We start from the raw sequence: 18,410 nt of genomic DNA on the forward strand, positions 1-18,410 counted from the left end.
GCTCTTGCATTCTGCCTTAATCTAAGGTATGTAACACTTGTTTCTTTTTCTGTCTTATTTCAAGGTATGTAACTCTTACATTCTTCATATTCCAACTCCTACTCCTAAATACACCACAATTCCGATTGCTATTCCATAACTTCACCTGCCCATGTGATCATTTCAGTGGGACAGTGTCCAGAAGTTGTTGGTCAAGCCAGACAATCGCCCGGTGATATTGAACCGGGCCTCAACTACAAACACCAGCAACCCATTTGGACTGACCTTCTGCTATAGCGTGCAGGACATGATCTTTGAGGTAACACAAAGTTTAAGTCGTAATCTACCATATGGACAAAACCTATCTGGTGGATGGATGCTTGTTTTTTTGCTCATAAGTACAAAATTTATTGTTATTGAATTAGTGAAACCTGAAAAAACACAATGTTGGTTGGTTTGTCCTTTGAACTTCTGTGAATTTGTTTTAAATCTTGATAGCTGCATTGCTACTTTTACAGTCAAAGTCATACTTTTGACATTAAATGTCAAAATACAACACTCACAATCAGGGATCATATTTTTTTCGGTTTTGTCGGTCCTAGACCGATTGGGGTCATGAAAGACCGATTGAAAATCTCAAACAGTCGGTCCAATTCTGTTTGCTATTAAAATTCCCATGTCATGAAATCGAATACACAGTGTACATGTTTACACACCCTAATGACATTCTTATCTCGATTAGGTGTTATAAACCATTCGCTGCAGTCTCTAAACTGGTCAGGACCGGTTTATTGCACGTCAGACCAAGAATCAAAAACTTGTGAACAGCGGATTAAAGACGCATCCGAAAAGACGCGTCTGAATGCACGGGCTGTAACTAAACAAAACATGCCGATACATTTCCCACCAGCGTAATAATCCGGTAATATAATTATGAATGAAAGTTGCGGATCTGATCGACAGAACAGCCGAAAGTTATTTTTATGGGCGGAATTTCAAATAAAATAGTACACAAGAAAAATAATATACATTGAATAAATCTTTAGTAAAACCGTGTTAGAATCGAAATAATTCGTGTACTTTATACTTTGTTGTTGAATAACTTACGACCGGAAAATTAGATGCGTGGTTTCAAATGTTTCGCTCTCGTGATTAAATCCCTACGCATCTAAACCATCGGACGTGGGTTATTTGACAACAAATTATTTCTTAATTATTTGGTTTGTTGTTGTCAGTAGCCAACCTACGCACAGACATTTGTTTGGTTCAGTGCATGTTTGTAAGATATTATCGAGTTGACAACAATTTTAAACATCGGTATAGACTTACACAGATTAATAATATTGACAACGATGAAAAAAGTCTGATAAAACAGCACACGCAACAACAATGAAATACCAAATGATAAAACCAGTTGAGAAAACTCGTTCCATTTAAAATAAAATGCCTAAGGGAATTTTACTTGCTCATGTATTATACCACCTTCATGAATGGCAAAATCAATGGTATATATTTTAACGTAATTTGTCATGATTTCGGATACACATTTTCGGATACTTTTCCCCATTTATATCTGGACCGATTGATGTTGCGGGAAAATATGATCCCTGCTCACAATCTCAAACCTATTGTAACATCAGATCTGTTTTGATATGATTTGTGGTGGATCTAATAACATTCATTGATAGTTCATCAAATGACTCAAAATAACTAAAAAATAACTAGAGCTTGTCAAATAAGTGATGAAGAACATCACCCGATGTTGTTATATGAAGCAAGTTGATACTAAAAAACGCGGCCGCATGGGTTTGGCAGGATTTCACAACAAGAACATGGTTTAAACAAGAGGTGTTTGTGAAACACTATGTCACCCCCTCACATATTAGACCTTTGACCTTGAAGGATGACCTTGACCTTTCAACACTCAAAATGTGCAGCTCTATGAGATACACATGCATGCCAAATATCAAGTTGCTATCTTCAATAATGCAAAAGTTATGGCCCATGTTAAAGTTTGACGCAAACCAACAAACTAACAGACAGGGCAAAAACAATATGTCTCCCAGTATAGACTGGGGGACACAACAACTAATTTGTAGAGGATTTGTACTAATTTGATTTTTTTTTATACCAAACAGTACTCTGGTATTCAAGAGACAAGTTAAATTAAAGATTTTTTTTAATATAAGTATATATATATATAAGTAATATAAGAGTAAGTGCTCTTAATGTATGAAGTAAACTATGTTTTCCAGAAAAATGTACAAAATGTCAGTTACACTAGCTAATCTGGGATGACACTTTACGCACATGCATTAAGCCCAGTTTTCTCAGAACACGACTCATATAGACAGGCCGACGTCCATGATGATAAAATTGTACCCTCCATAACTTTATAACAGGGGTTATATATAATATATTGTTAATACTAAAACTGTGATAAATATTTCTCGTAAAACCAGCAATATACAGAAATGTTTACCATAATATGATTTTTCTTACTCAGGTGATGCAAAACCAGCATATAGCGTCAGTTGCCATATATCAGAACAGACCTACAGTCCCTGTTGCCGTTTCCTGACCCTGGCCTGTTGCTAGGTTACCCACTGCCATGCACCAATAGGAACGCAGAATGCTAGTCATGTGACCCACTGCAAACAAAGCTCTTATGCTGCCTTGAATTCCTCGATAATAGAAAAATGTAGAAAAAATGGCCAAGATTTAGACAAAGATTGGGTTTTAAAATGTGTATACAGGTGTGTCTATGAGCTATAATGTTCTAGACAACCATTTGAGTGAATTTTATGTGATCTTCGATTTTTGTTGAGACCAGATTTTTACAGGAAAAAAAACACAGTTTATAATGTGTCACATTATATCAAGCTTGAAAATTACCCTCTTTGCTGTTATAATAATTGCCACATCCTGGTAAATTGTTACCATGATATTGGCATGGACTTCAGTTACTAGTAGTTAAGTGATTGGTGTTGCTTGAAAGATGGCTATTTTGCATTTGTGATTGTTGGTTGTACAGTTTACAAAGATTAGTGTTGCTTGTATATTGTTATATGAATTCATCGCAAAAATGTTTGTGCTGAAACCATTAAGTTTTCATACAAGAACATAAAACAGGATGTGAAAACACTTGCTCATATCTGCATATAATGACCGCTATATATTCAAACAGTATACTGGAGAGAGAAAACATTTACTACAGCCATCATATAAAACAGTTCAGCAATGTTTATAAAAATGTGTAAATTGTATTTGAGTAATGTAATTGTGATGTCTTTTTGTGGGTTTTATTTTTTGACGACTCAATCTAGATCTCATGTATTTCGGGAGAAAAAACATATTCATTGACTTGATTGTGTTTATGCAAATTCTGTTTCTGGTAGTTGTATAGACATTGCTCTTTTAATTATTAGAATGATTGTTATCCTTATATGTAAGGACCTAATACTAGTATACCTGAGCCGCTCTCTGTGAAAAGGGGGTTTAATGTAAGTGCATAAAGTGTCGGACTGCACAGGCTTATCAGGGATGACAATTTCTGTCTTAACTGGATTTTTGCTAAAAAGAGACTTTGAACAGTAAAATGAAAGTGAAAAGTGACATCCCTGATTAGCCTGTGCAGTCTGCACAGGCTAATCTAGGCGGACACTTTATGCACATGTATTAAACCCCCTTTTCACAGAGCGATGCTCATTTGTTTTGTTTTCTGCCTGACACAATAAGGCTACATTTCCTTAAACAAGTTTCAGTGTTTGTGATCATATGCTTAAGCCTCACTCTTAGGAAAATGGGGCTTTATGCATGTGCAGAAAGTTTTGTCCTTAATCAGCCGGTGCAGTCTGCACAGGCTAATCAGGGACAATACTTCCGCCCTGACTTAATTTTTGTTTAGAAGAGACTTCCTTTCAAACTAAAAATTATGTAAAAGCATTAAATATGAACTGCACAGGCTAATCAGGGAAGCCACTCAAGCATATGCATTAAGACCCGTTTTCCCAGAGCGCTACTCAGTTATAGTAAGCAGCATTTCTTTGCATTATTTTCCCATCATTTATAAATTGTAGGATTTTGTACGAGTTTTAAACATGTTTATTTAAGTTAATATTAAAGAATTATATATCTGAATAGATCTTTTATGCATACAATTTAAATATGGATACAAATAAAGCAAGTATTTATATCTCTCTGTCAACAAACCTACAAAAAACAGAATATGATTAAATTTTCATTAAAATGATTTTATGTCTGCATTTTTTTATGCTTTAAGCTGTTTTTTTTTTATATGTGTTGTTCGTTTGCAAAAGTAGAGTAAGTCTGATCAATGGTTTAAAGGAGCCATCTGCAATATACAACTTTTGTTTTTTAGCTCACCTGATTGCTCAGGTGAGCTTTTGTGACCGGTCTTTGTCCGTCGTATGTCCGTCTGTCTGTCCGTTAACATTTGCTCGTAAACACTCTAGAGGCCACATTTCTTGTCCCATCTTCATGAAACTTGGTCAGAAGCTTTGTCCCAATAAAATCTCGACTGAGTTCGAAACTGGGTTGTGCCGGGTCAAAAACTAGGTCACTAGGTCCAAAAAAAGAAAAACCTTGTAAACACTGTAGAAAGCACATTTCATGCCCAATCTTCATGATACTTTGTCAAAATGTTTGTCTTAATGATATCTTGGTTGAGTTCAAAAGTGGTTCCGATCCGTTGAAAAACATGGCCGCCAGTGGGCGGGGCAGTTTTCCTTATTTGGCTTTAGAGAAACCTTGTAAACACTCTAGAAGTCACAATTTTTGCCCAATCATCATGAAAGTTGGTCAAAACATTGATTCAATTGATGTCTCTGACGAGTTCAAAAATGGTTGAGATCGGTGAAAAAACATGGCCGCCAGTGGGCGGGGCATTTTTCTCTATATGTATATAGTTGCAGTTATCCCTCTTTGGCTATAGAGAAACCTTGAAAACACTCTAGAAGTCACAATTTTGCCCAATCATCATGAAAGTTGGTCAAAACATTGGTTTTATTGATATCTCGGACGAGTTTGAAAATGGTCCGGATATGTGAAAAAACATGGCCGACAGTGGGCGGGCCATTTTTCTCTATATGAATAAAGTGAAAACATGTGAACACAGTAGAAGTCACATTTTTGGCCCAATTTTCATGAAATTTGCTCAGAACATTTGTTTCCTTGATATGAGAGTTGAGTTCAAAAATGGTTACAGTCAGTTGAATAACATGGCTGCTAGGAGGGGGGCAGTTTTCTAATTATGCCCCCCCCGCCCCCCCTTTCGAAGAAAAGGGGGTATATTGTTTTGCTCATGTCGGTCTGTTCGTCCACCAGATGGTTTCCAGATGATAACTCAAGAGCGTTTATGCCAAGGATCATGAAACTTCATAGATACATTGATCATGACTCGCAGATGACCCCTATTGATTTTCAGGTCACTAGGTCAAAGGTCAAGGTCAAGATGACCGGAAATAGTAAAATGGTTTCCGGATGATAACTCAAGAACACTTATACCTAGGATCATGAAACTTCATAGATACATTGATCATGACTCGCAGATGACCCTATTGATTTTCAGGTCACTAGGTCAATAATCAAGGTCACGGTGACCCAAAGCAGTAAAATGGTTTGCGGATGATAACTCAAGAATGCTTATGCCTAGGATCATGAAACTTCATAGATACATTGATCATGACTCGCAGATAAACCCTATTGATTTTCAGGTCACTAGGTCAAAGGTCAAGGTCACGATGACCCGAAATAGTAAAATGGTTTCCGGATGATAACTCAAGAACGCTTTGGCCTAGGATCTTGAATCTTCATAGGTACATTGATCATAACTCGTAGATGACCCCTATTGATTTTCAGGTCACTAGGTCAAAGGTCAAGGTCACGGTGACCCGAATTAGTAAAATGGTTTCCAGATGATTACTCAAGAACGCTTATGTCTAGGATCATGAAACTTCATAGGTACATTGATCGTGACTCTAAGATGACCCCTATTAATTTTCAGGTCACGAGGTCAAAGTTCAAGGTCATGATGACCCGAAATAGTAAAATGGTTTCCAGATGATAACTCAAGAACGCTTAGGCCTAGGATCATGAAACTTTATAGGTACAATGATCATGACTCGCAGATGACCCCTATTGATTTTTAGGTCACTAGGTCAAAGGTCAAGGTCACGGTGACCTGAAATAGTAAAATGGTTTCTGGATGATAACTCAAGAACGCTTATGCCTAGGTTCATGAAACTTTATATTGATCATGACTAGCAGATGACCCCTATTGATTATCAGGTCACTAGGTCAAAGGTCAAGGTCACAGTGCCAAAAACCGTATTCACACAATGGCTGTCAAGGTCACGGTGACTCAACCTAGAAAAAACGGTTTCTGGATGATAACTCAAGAATGCTGACGCCTAGGATCATGAAACTTCATAGCTACATTGATCATGACTCGCAGATGAAATAATGATGAAACTTGACCAGGATGTTTGTCTGGACAAAATCTAGGTCAAGTTTGACATTTGGTTAAGATTAAATGTACCGATTCCTCTCAGGTGAGCGAACTAGGGCCATCTTGGCCCTCTTGTTGTTATGGTAGCACTGAAATCATTTATTTTTTGCTTGAATGCTTTACGATTGAAAAAGACCAGGATGGTTAGCTCAGTTGGTCCAGTAATATAAGACAAATCCATGGAGTTTGGTTTTGATCCCTTGCTCAGTAACGTAACTTTTGGGGATCATGAACGTTTTTCTGCATGCTCCCCCTACCTGTGAATCAAGTATGGAAGTTGTCACTTACTTGTAGAAGTGTGGTAGCCAAGATTTGGCAAATCAGCTATCCCAGGAAAAGTGAGTTGGTAATATTAGTATGATATGCATAATGTTGAAAAAAAGCAAAACAACCCCACTAAAAAAACTATAAAATTGTGTAAAGTAATTAATTGCTGTGATTGCTTTATGTTTTGATAAAATGATGGGACGTTACTGGTATATGAGAACATATTTTTAATTAATATGTAGTAAAGGATTAAGGGAATCTAAATGGCATTAAAATGATGGTATAAGAAATATTTTTAAAATTATAAGAACACTCTAAAGTAAATTGGAAAGTCATGTCAAGAATTGATCATTGATTAAATACATCAATTTTGATTGTCAAATAATTCAATGTTAATGAAAAATCTATAGAAATTAGCCACTGATGCGCACCATATAATCTTACTTATTCAAGAGACAAAATAACTAAACCACTAGATCAAAATCTGACACAATTCATGGTCAAAGGTCAAATTTAAGTGTTATAAATTTCCTTTAAAAAAATGATCAGCATTTTGTGACATAGTATAGCATGTAAAAAGCACCATAACCAAGTCCCATGGTAAAGTTCAAAGATAAAATATGAGAAAAAACAATTAAGACTTTCCTAAAATACTTTTTACTGACAGGCGTATCCATTGACAATGGCACTCTTGTTTTTAATCTTATTAGAAAAATTATTTTCTATCATGATTTACATTTTATTGCACACATTATAAATGTTATAATTATTGAATATTTTATTTTGAAATAAGTTTTATTTACCTGTATTAGTTTTTTGTTTTCAATTGTTCAGTTTTAACTTTTTTAAAATTCATTCCAGAGATGGTATTGTTTTGTTTATACAGGGTGTACTGTGTAAACCTTACTAAAATATTATCACATGTTATTTCCATTTTTGCATGAACACAAATCATTAGTAACAGAGGTAATTTGGAATGAACATTTGTAAATGCTTGAAGGCTCCGTTATCATGTGAAGTATGAAACAGTTAGTCCACAGAATTATTCTCCACCTTTTGGTGCGTGTCTGGGTGTGAATTGAAACATATTTTACCATTAGATAGTGTTGTAGTTTATGGATGGAATTTTATGTATATACATATGTAATTTTAAATGTTTCTTAACAAATTTAAGCGTTTTAAAATGCATAAAGAAGATGTTAATGTTTTGTGTTCCTGATATGTCATTGTCGAAAAATGTGTGAGAGAGTGAATTGCAAGTACATGTATAATGCCAGGATACTTGTAAGAATATTAAGAATCGTATATTATTATAACCTACAAACATGCCTCAAGGTTACTGTCACATAGAAGTGTTGTTTTAAACATGGAAGGTATGCATGTCGTAAGCGTCAGAGTTTTTATGGCTGCACCAATACTATTTAAAGCTTTTTAAAGAGACCTGTTCATAGTTTTGCAAAATGACCATTTAAAAATTAATAAATGTGTGCACACATCCCAAATGTAACCATGACAATTGTCTTGTACACTGGGTATGTTTCTTTTTTGTTTGTGTAAGAGTATTATTTTTACATTTTAACAGTTTTTGCTTACTGGACATTCACATTTGTTTTCTTAACAAAGTCTTGTTTTATGACAGTAAATTAAGTCAGAGTAAATTTTGTAGAGTGAAAGCTAAATAGAAATATATCTCCTGCTGAAGGGAGGAATATTAATGAACTAATTTACTTTTAGTGTTTGTGTATTACTAATAAATTTATCTTAAAAACTTTTATAAGATGATGCATATGGCCTGCGACTTTCAAAAATGTGTATTTCGCCATATGTGGCATGTGTAGCTATAGATCAGCCTGTGCAATCCAGCTGTGTAGTCAGGAGTTACCCTGTCAGTCTTGTACAGTTGTATCAGCTGTATGCACATTGTTTGTAAAGGTGGCAAATGTTGATCAGTATGTCATCCGTTTTTTCAAACATGCGTTTTTAGCTTTCACATTTTAATTTTTATTGATCACAAGCCACCTGAGACTGTTGGTGCATTGTGTATTGGAGTATGGGATAATGGATGCTATCTCAAATTATAACTGTGTTGTTGGTTTTGATGTCAGCATCTAACATGCTGTGACTGAAACAAAGTGACACAGTGAAAAAATGATATTACCAGTTTACTGTTGTTGATAAAATGTTCATATATTATGATTATTCATATTGTGATATTTTTATTGGAAAACATTTCAAATTTGTTATATGAATGCATTCAATATAAATTATACACATTTATGTGTATACTGATTGTCTTGCCCTTTGTATTTTCATGTGAGGGTCTGATTTTAACTTATTGTGATGTATCCATTTTAACATAAAGAAAAATAAAACTTTTTAAATTTTAGTTTGTTCGTTTGTATGTTACTTGAGCCTTCAGTGCTGACATAACCATGAGCTTTTATGATCACCTTTCTGTTGTGCACAGTCCAATCAACAATGGATTTAGCAGTTCTTCCAAGGAAAGTTCAACAATAGATTAAACCGTTCATACACTGAAAGTTCATTTCTCAATTAAGCGATTATATAAATAGTACATTATAATACGGTTCTTAAAATTTAAATGGTACAACAATGATTACACCATTGAAAGTTTAACTGTTTATCAAATGATTTTATCAACATTGAACTTTCACCAGTACATCAAACGAGTCTTATATTGAAAGGTCAACGGTACATCAAACGAGTCTAACAGTAAAAGTTCATCAAACAAGTATAACATTGAATGTTCAACAGTACATCAAACAAGTCTACCATTGAATGTTCAACAGAACATTTAACGAGTCTAACATTGGAGTTTAAACAGTACATCAAACGATTCTAAACTTGAATGTTGAACAGTTCATCAAACAAGTTTAACATTGAACTTTCACCAGTATATCAAATGAGTCTAACATTGAAAGTTCAACAGTAGATCAAACGAGTCTAACATTGAATCTTCAACAGTAGATCAAACGAGTCTAACATTGAAAGTTAAACTGTAGATCAAACGAGTCTAACATTGAAAGTTCAACAGTAGATAAAACGAGTCTAACATTGAAAGTTCAACAGTAGATCAAGCGAGTCTAACATTGAAAGTTCAACTGTAGATCAAACGTGTCTAACATTGAAAGTTCAACTGTAGATCAAACGTGTCTAACATTGAAAGGTCAACAGTAGATCAAACAAGTTTAACATTGAAAGTTCAACAGTACATCAAACGAGTCTAACATTGAATGTTCAACAATACATTAAACGAGATAACATTGAATGTTTAACAGTACATCAAACGAGTAAAACATTGAATGTTCAACAGTACATCAAACAAGTCTAACATTGATGGTACAACAATACATTAAACGAGTCTTACATGGAATGTTCAACAGTACATTAAACGAGTCAAATATTGAATGTTCAACAATACATTAAACGGGTCAAACATTGAAAGTTCAACAGGACATCAAACGAGTCTAAAATTGAAAGTTTAACAGTACATCAAACCAGTCTAACATTGAATGTTCAACAATACATCAAACGAGTCCAAAATTGAAAGTTCAACAGTATATCAAACGAGTCTAACATTGAATTATCAACAGTACATTACACAAATCTAACATTGAATGGTCAACAATGCATCAAACAAGTCTAACATTGAATGTTTGACAGAACATTAAATGAGTCTACCATTGAAAGTTCGACTGTACATTAAACGAGTCTAACATCGAATGTTCAACAGTAGATTAAACGAGTCTAAAATTGGGTGTTCAACGATACATTAAACAAGTCTGACATTGAAAGTTCGACAATACATCAAACAAGTCTGACATAGAAAGTTCAACAGAACATCAAACAAGTCTGACATTGAAAGTTCAACCGCACATCAAACAAGTCTAACATTGAAAGTTCAACCGTACATAAAACAAGTCTAACATTGAAAGTTCAACAGTATATCAAACAAGTCTAACATTGAATGTTCAACAATACATCAAACAATTCGAACATTTAAAGTTTATCAGAACATTGAACGAGTCTAACATTGAACGGTCAAAAACATCAAACGAGTCTAAAATTTAATGTTCAACATTACACCAAACAAGTCTTACATTGAATTTTCATCAGTACTTCAAGCAAGTCTAACATTGAATGTTCAACAGAACATTAAACGAGTCTAACATTTAAAGTTCAGTAGTATATTAAGCGAGTCAAGCATTGAAAGTTCAACAGGACGTCAAACAAGTCTAACATTGAATGTTCAAAAGTACATCAAACATGAATGTTCATCAGTACATTAAATGAGTCTGCCATTGGAAGTTCGACTGTACATTAAACCAGAGACGTAAATAACATCTACGTCTCTGATTAAACGAGTCTAACATAGAATGTTCAACAATACATCAACAAGTCTTACATTGAATGTTCAACAGTAGATCAAACGAGTCTAACATTGAAAGTTCAACAGTAGATCAAACGAGTCTAACATTGAAAGTTCAACAGTAGATCAAACGTGTCTAACATTGAAAGGTCAATAGTGGTTCAAACATGTCTAACATTGAAATTTCAACAGCAGATCAAACAAGTCTAACATTGAAAGTTCAACAATACATCTCACGTGTCTAACACGTGTCTAACACTGAACGTTCAACAGTACATCCAACAAGTCTAACATTAAAAGTTCAACAATACATCAAACAAGTAGAACATTGAATGTTCAACAGTACATCAAACGTGTCTAACATTGAAAGTTCAACAGTACATCACACGTGTCTAACATTGAATGATCAACAGTACATCACACGTGTCTAACATTGAGCGTTCAACAGTACATCAAACAAGTATGACATTGAATGTTCAACAGTAGATCAAACAAGTCTAACATTGAATGTTCAACAGTACATCACACGTGTCTAACATTCGATGTTCAACAGTACATCACACGTGTCTAACATTGAAAGTTCAACAATACATCACACACGTCTAACATTGAAAGTTCAACAATACATCAAACAAGTATAACATTAAATGTTCACCAGTACATTAAATGAGTCTACCATTGAAAGCTCGACTGTACATTAAACGAGTCTTACAATGAATGTTCAACAATTAATCAAACAAGTCTAACATCGAAAGTTCAACAGGACATTAAACGAGTCAAACATTAAACGTTCAGCAGAACCTTAAACGAGTATAAAATTGAGCATTCAATAGTACTCGGTACATAACGGATATTATGGGCATTTTTCACTGTTCAATTGAGCTAAAAAGAATTAACAGGTCAAAAGAGTTAGTTAAAATGTGGTTACTGACCAATTTTCTGCAACACATCTTGCTACCAGTTGTTTATAAAAATATATTTTATATTCGATATTCTTACGTGACTCACCCAGTCCTCTAAGCCGAAATGATCCGTAAAACAGAAGTGTGTCTTTGTGTCGTATGAACGTATCTGTACAAAAACTAAATTTAGGTTCACATCGTACATGCATGATCAGTTGTCAAACGAAAGTACGGTTGATATTCAAATGCATTATTTTTCTCTTTCCGGGATATTGTTTTAGTATGTTGATGCTGTAGTAACAAGTATAAGTGTATATGAAGTGAAAACACCAAAAATAAACAACGGTTGCGATAGACACCTATAAACTGATAGATGCCAATAATATCACTTTAATTTCGATGTTTCTTACATAGCAGGTCGGACAAGTCCAATATTGAATGTTAAAAGATCAAAGTGGATGAAATCGCTCTCACAGTGGAGGTTCAACAACTTTCCGCTTTAATGGAATTTTACGTTTAAAAGCGAAAATTGCATTAAAGACCTTAACTCGCCTCTCTGATTAGCCTGTGCGGACTTCGCAGGCTTATAGAGGACGACACTTTACGCACATAAATTAAGCCACGTTTTATCTGAGCGCGACTCATACACATCTGATAGTTATTGTAGTTTGGAGGTCCATGTATTCAAAGTCTCCAAGGCTCAGCAGCATACATATTCAATACTTACCAAATTAGAGTTGTTTTATCAGCTTATTCTACCAATTGTAAATTATGGGTCAGAAATATGGGGCTTAAAGGGGCCTTTTCACAGATTTTGGCATTTTTTTAACTTATTCATTAAATGCTTTATATTGATAAATGTAAACATTGGATCATAAAAGCTCCAGTAAAAAATCAAGAAAAAAATTTAAAAAAGGAAAAGAACATTGCCCGGAGCAGGTTTCGAACCAGTGACCCCTGGAGTCCTGCCAGAGTCCTGAAGTAAAAACGCTTTAGCCTACTGAGCTATTCCGCCGAGTACACATTCTTGACGTATTTTATACCTTATATACGCAATGTTCGTAGTTTCACAAAATTTAACGACAAAAACAGAACTCTCCAAATTATTCAATCGTTTCGCGTTGCAACGCTTTATAATTTTTAGGTTTTAAAATCGTCAAAAGATGCATATAATGGCTATATTAGAGCATGGTTAATGTTCAGTATTATTGTTTCCTCACAAATATCATAACTAAAACGAAAACTTACGAATCTGAAACAACTTTTTTCAATTTTGTCAATTTACCAAAGCGTGAAAAGATCCCTTTAACCGAGTCAATGGCACTTGAACGAGTTAACCTAAATTTTTGCAAAAAAATACTTTTAGTGAAAAAACATATACAAAATAATTTTATATATGGGGAACTTGGAAGAACATCCTTGATAACTAAAAGAGCCATAAATGTAATACGGTATTGGTTGAAAATTATACAGGTAGAAAATCATAAGTATGTAAAGTGTATTTATAGCCACATGTGTGCGAATTTAATAAATAAACCAAATAAACATTCTTGGGCAAAATCTGTATGTAATCTGTTGCAGACCTTAGGCTTTCAATATGCATGGCTGAACCAAGGTGTAGGTGATGAAAAGTGTTTTTTATCTTTGGTAAAGTCTAGATTAAATGATACATTTATCCAAAATTGGATGTCACTTAATGATTCCTCAAGAGCAATAAGTTACATGAAGTTTTATAAAAATTTCAATTGCAACCTTACTTAAAAAATGTTAGCATAAATAAGTTTAGATCTGATCTTTTTAGATTAAAGGTTTCATCCTATAGATTAGAAATAGAATCAGGTAGATGGCACAAACCTGGAGCCATACCATTTTAAGATAGAAAATGTCCAAATATGATAAAATAGAAGACCAAATATGATAAAATTTATTGGATAAATGCAATCGGATAATACAAGTACCAACAGAAACTTAGCTATGTATGTACATAAAGCATTTAGTCACAGAACCCTGTATAAATATTATTATGATTAATTGTATATAATGCATTACCCAAACTTGACATCTCGCTCTCTACTCTAGTAGATTCGTCTTTGTTGTTTTTGATTTACCGTTATAGCATTGATTGTGAAATATAGTCTAAATGTTGCAATCCAAAAAATATGTCCTGGACCTTTTCATGTATTGATACCTGTACTTTACTTAACAAATTATGAAATTCGATATTGAAAAAACCATATTAAGTACGTGAAGTTGTAGTGCGCAGAGTTCGGAATGGACGGAGTTATTTTAACACAAAAGCACATGCGACCGCGAGATTACATGCACACTATGCATGCCAATAAAATGGACGCACGCAGTTCCGATTATCAAATCTTGGCGTAATCGTGCGAATGTTGTGAACATCAGGCATTGTAAAGTTTAAATAAAATAAATTTTGGTTATGTTGTTTCACTAATCTTACCGGAAGCAGCTTTGAAATGTTATGATATGTAAGTAAAAATCGATGAGCAGTGCAAGACTGCCGTATATAGTATTTAACTCAATATTGTGGTAATATATCCTGGCGTCAAGTGTTTGCAGTGGTCTACAACAATTAAAAACAGAACATGTGCTCTAAATATATTTAATTTATCTGATAAGAGTAAGACAAGCAGCTGTTCATTGGACACACGTGTTATTGTACCAGAAGTAGATGCGTGTAAAACATGGGGTTTATCTCAGAATACTCAAAATATAATTCATGTATATGTTCGAGTATATTGTTACATAAAGCACATGAAGCAGTTTTTTCCGTTTAGTTAAATAAACGAGTTACGTCATTAGTGCTGGGTCTCTTTTATATATAAGTGCCTTAATAAAAGGTAGTTCGATATGTTCAATATTTCCTGCTAGAGTACTTCAGATAGATACTCTGTCTTTCTGCTATAGTATTCATTTTTATTACGATTTAATGCATTTGAATATGCAATATTTAAATGAAATGAGACACATGCCTAAGACAAAATTAGTACGGGATGAATATATTGCGTTTTGCTCCTATGAACTTCTGCAACCACAATTAAAACTATAATTTGCAATTAAAATCAATGGTAACATTAAGCATACCTCCAGCATTCTTTCTTGCGGTGGAATTCATCCTATGTTTATCGTAAAATGCGATATATATTCCACAATCTCAATTCGTGAGGTATTGAACGCGTTATAACACACTGGCTGCGGTGTTGTACATCGTGCTTTACTCAAAGCAATGCACGAGTCTGGTTAACAGAACAATGCACGAGATATCGGGCTTTTTTTCTGGGTAATGTACGAACCAGTTGTTACCCGCCATGACTCGCTGCGTTTTCACAGCATATCACCGTAAATGAGTCATAAAAGGTTACTGGAAACTTGGAAAGATCGGCATCGTTCGGAATACTCCGTGTGATGGATTCGTCACGATCATTATTGTGTACCTGAATTACGAATATATAAGAGAATTCGCGAACGCATTTCCGGATTCTTCTAAATGTTTACATATGATACGTAAAACCGATATTTGTTATTCCTTGAAAAGCTGAAATCGGTCAGTAGCTGGCAATATATAAAATTCCAACGAACTGTAGGGGTAAAAATCGCCTCGCATTGCACCATGCAGTAATTGCAAACTCAGTAATGTTTTCATTTCCAGGTGTACGTTGTTGATATTAATGCACGTGCCTCAGATGCGAACCGTTGCGAGTGTATTTACACAACAGATGTGAGAATGTGCTAAAGTGTGCTGGATTATCCACTTTTTATACGATGGACTTCAGCGTCTGAAATGGTAAGGATAATAACAATAATAATAATGATGATGACGATGATGATGATACATGTACTACTAATAATAACAACAACAGCACAAAACACTAATTATATTAATAAGAAAATAAATAAATAATAGTATTAATACGTGGAAGTATTGAGTTTTAGAAGTAGCAGTAATAGTCGTAGTAGTCGTAGAAGTCGTCGTCGTCGTAAAAGTAGTAGTAGTAGTAGTAGTAGTAGTAGTAGTAGTAGTAGTAGTAGTAGTAGTAGTAGTAGTAGTAGTAGTAGTTAACTTGTTGTTGTAGTAGTAGTAGTAGTAGTAGTAGTAGTAGTAGTAGTAGTAGTAGTAGTAGTAGTAGTAGAAGAAGAAGAAGTAGTAGTAGTAGTAGTGGTAGTAGTAGTAGTAGTAGTAGTAGTAGAAGTAGTAGTAGTAGTAGTAGAAGTAGTAGTAGTAGTAGTAGTAGTAGTAGTAGTAGTAGTAGTAGTAGTAGTAGTAGTAGTAGTAGTAGTAGTAAGAGAAGTAGTAGTAGTAGTAGTAGTAGTAGTTAGTATTAGTAGTAGTAGTAGTAGTTATAATAATACTTATAGTAGTAGTAGTAGTAGTAGTCGTAGTAGTAGTAGTAGTAGTAGTAGTAGTAGTAGTAGTAGTAGTAGTAGTAGTAGTAGTGGTAGTAGTGGTCGAAGTAGTAGTAGTAGTAGTAGTAGTAGTAGTAGTAGTAGTAGTAGTAGTAGTAGTAGTAGTAGTAGTAATAATAATAGTAGTAATAGTTATTAGTAGTAGTAGTAGTAATAGTAGTAGTAGTAGTTGCAGTAGTAGTAGTAGTAGTAGTAATAGTAATAATAGTAGTAGTAGTAGAAGTAGTAGTAGTAGTAGTAGTAGTAGTAGTAGTAGTAGTTTTAGCAGCAGCAGCAGCAGCAGCAGTAGTAGTAGTAGAAGTATTAGTAGTTTTTAGTTGGTCGCGTTAGCGGCCGACTAAATTGACACACAATGTTTTGCAAATCAATATGTGCTTAGAAGCCTTATCTACGCTAAGAACCGTAACTCACTATGCTAGGAATGATAACCGCTGCCTGTCTGCACTACAGACGACGAATGCATCTGCTCTTCTACTCGGTGAGTGTATTTACCAGCTTGTTAGATGACATTGGCCAGTCTAGTGTTTATCATTGAAATCTGTACATATTGGCTGCTTTCAGGGAAAACGTGGTTTAATGCATAGCCTGTGCACACTGATTAGCCTGTGCTATGCGCACAAGCTAATCAAGGACGACAACAGCGAACAACTTTTTTATTAGTAGTTGTAGTTGTTGTTGTTGATGATCGTAGTGTTGGAAGTAGTAATAGTAGCATGGGTGATGTAAGTAGCAGTAGCCTTTGAAGAAAAGTAGTATTAGTACTTGAAGTTTGTTCCTGTTAGATTTATTTATCTAAAATACTCGTAATGTAGGTATTTGTTTTACCAAAGGCAAGATGCAAACCATATGTTGATATTCATTAGAATTAACGATCAGGAATGTTGTTGCAATTGTCTGCTATTTGAATACGTTCCAAGAAATATTAATACTTTGTTAATAGGTTTTAAGAAAGCGCTTCCAGCCTAGAGGTTTTAACCAGTATAGAATGAATTTGAACACAACATAACATAAAAGATGTAACTTCTGTGCGCTTTATTGTTTGTATTGTTTCTTCTGAGTCTTATAACGTTTTTGCCAAAGAAAATATGATGAGGCGAACCACCTAAAAACAGATCACTTTTTTCAAACCTTATAAAAAGTATTTAAATAATTTATATATAACGAACATGACGATTTCTCAACAAAATAAAGCCGATTAATAATCATATTATTTTGAAAACGCAAGCCTGCTACTCATTTATCAATACAACTGAATACGTTAATAGCATTTCTGATAAAGAATGTGTCCGGGCATTTCATTTGGCCTAATCCTATAATTTATAAATTGATGATATGTGTTTCCATTAATATCTAAAAGTGTAGATAGGTCAAAATTGTTTCCATTATTTTTATGATACACAGGTGTTATCCCTTCAATAAGGCTATACAATTTCACAAATCTAAAGGTGTACATGAACAGAAATAAAAATATTCGTTGTTATTCAAACGAAATATGTTGTTCATTTGCAATGCATAATACAAACTTTCTTACAGGATGCATTCAAAGCGTTGCGGAGAAAATTTGTCAACAGCAACGCTAGCAGTAGCAAAACTACCACCACCACCAGCAGCAGCAGTAGCAGTGTTCAAGTTATCAGCGAGAAAGTATCCCGTATTCACGTGCAAACTAAAAAGGACGTACAAACCCAAAATGACGTTAATACTGTTTCTGTTGGAGCAAAGCCAGCCGTGTATGAGAAACCTAACGTAGAACTGAAAACACAAAAAGAGAAGGTAAGATTTAATGTCAGTAATATGCTGTACAGTTTTCTTGGTACAGTATCATAATTATAAGCAATATGATAATGACACAATAAGTATTCTCCATTTTTGTTTTGATAACAATATTTAATGTTTTCCAGGTACCTATTGGTATATC

General features: G+C 34.3%; 2 protein-coding genes across 4 annotated transcripts in view; both read left to right on the forward strand.

Annotated features, from left to right (window-relative positions):
- The window catches only part of LOC127846381 (phagosome assembly factor 1-like), a 60,260-nt gene extending 51,099 nt beyond the window's left edge, over positions 1–9,161 (forward strand). The window contains exons 13-15 of one of the 3 annotated variants that reach the window (XR_008033483.1): positions 167–298; positions 2,486–5,867; positions 6,020–9,161. Coding sequence is in view for 1 of the 3 variants with exons in the window: in XM_052377591.1 (XP_052233551.1) it covers positions 167–298; positions 2,486–2,560 (207 nt within the window). In the remaining 2 variants the exon portion in view is untranslated. Of the gene's footprint in view, positions 1–166; positions 299–2,485 lie in introns of all 3 variants that reach the window. The other 2 variants (XR_008033484.1, XM_052377591.1) reach the window with 2 other exon arrangements.
- Positions 9,162–15,333: 6,172 nt separating this feature from the next.
- Positions 15,334–18,410, forward strand: part of LOC127845857 (neo-calmodulin-like) — a 17,897-nt gene continuing 14,820 nt past the window's right edge. The window contains exons 1-2 of the mRNA XM_052377025.1: positions 15,334–15,872; positions 18,026–18,265. Of these exons, the coding sequence (XP_052232985.1) occupies positions 15,870–15,872; positions 18,026–18,265 (243 nt within the window). The 5' untranslated portion in view covers positions 15,334–15,869. The remainder of the gene's footprint in view (positions 15,873–18,025; positions 18,266–18,410) is intronic.

The sequence above is a fragment of the Dreissena polymorpha genome, chromosome 9 (genome assembly GCF_020536995.1).
Source record: "Dreissena polymorpha isolate Duluth1 chromosome 9, UMN_Dpol_1.0, whole genome shotgun sequence".
In the NCBI taxonomy this organism is placed as follows: domain Eukaryota; kingdom Metazoa; phylum Mollusca; class Bivalvia; order Myida; family Dreissenidae; genus Dreissena; species Dreissena polymorpha.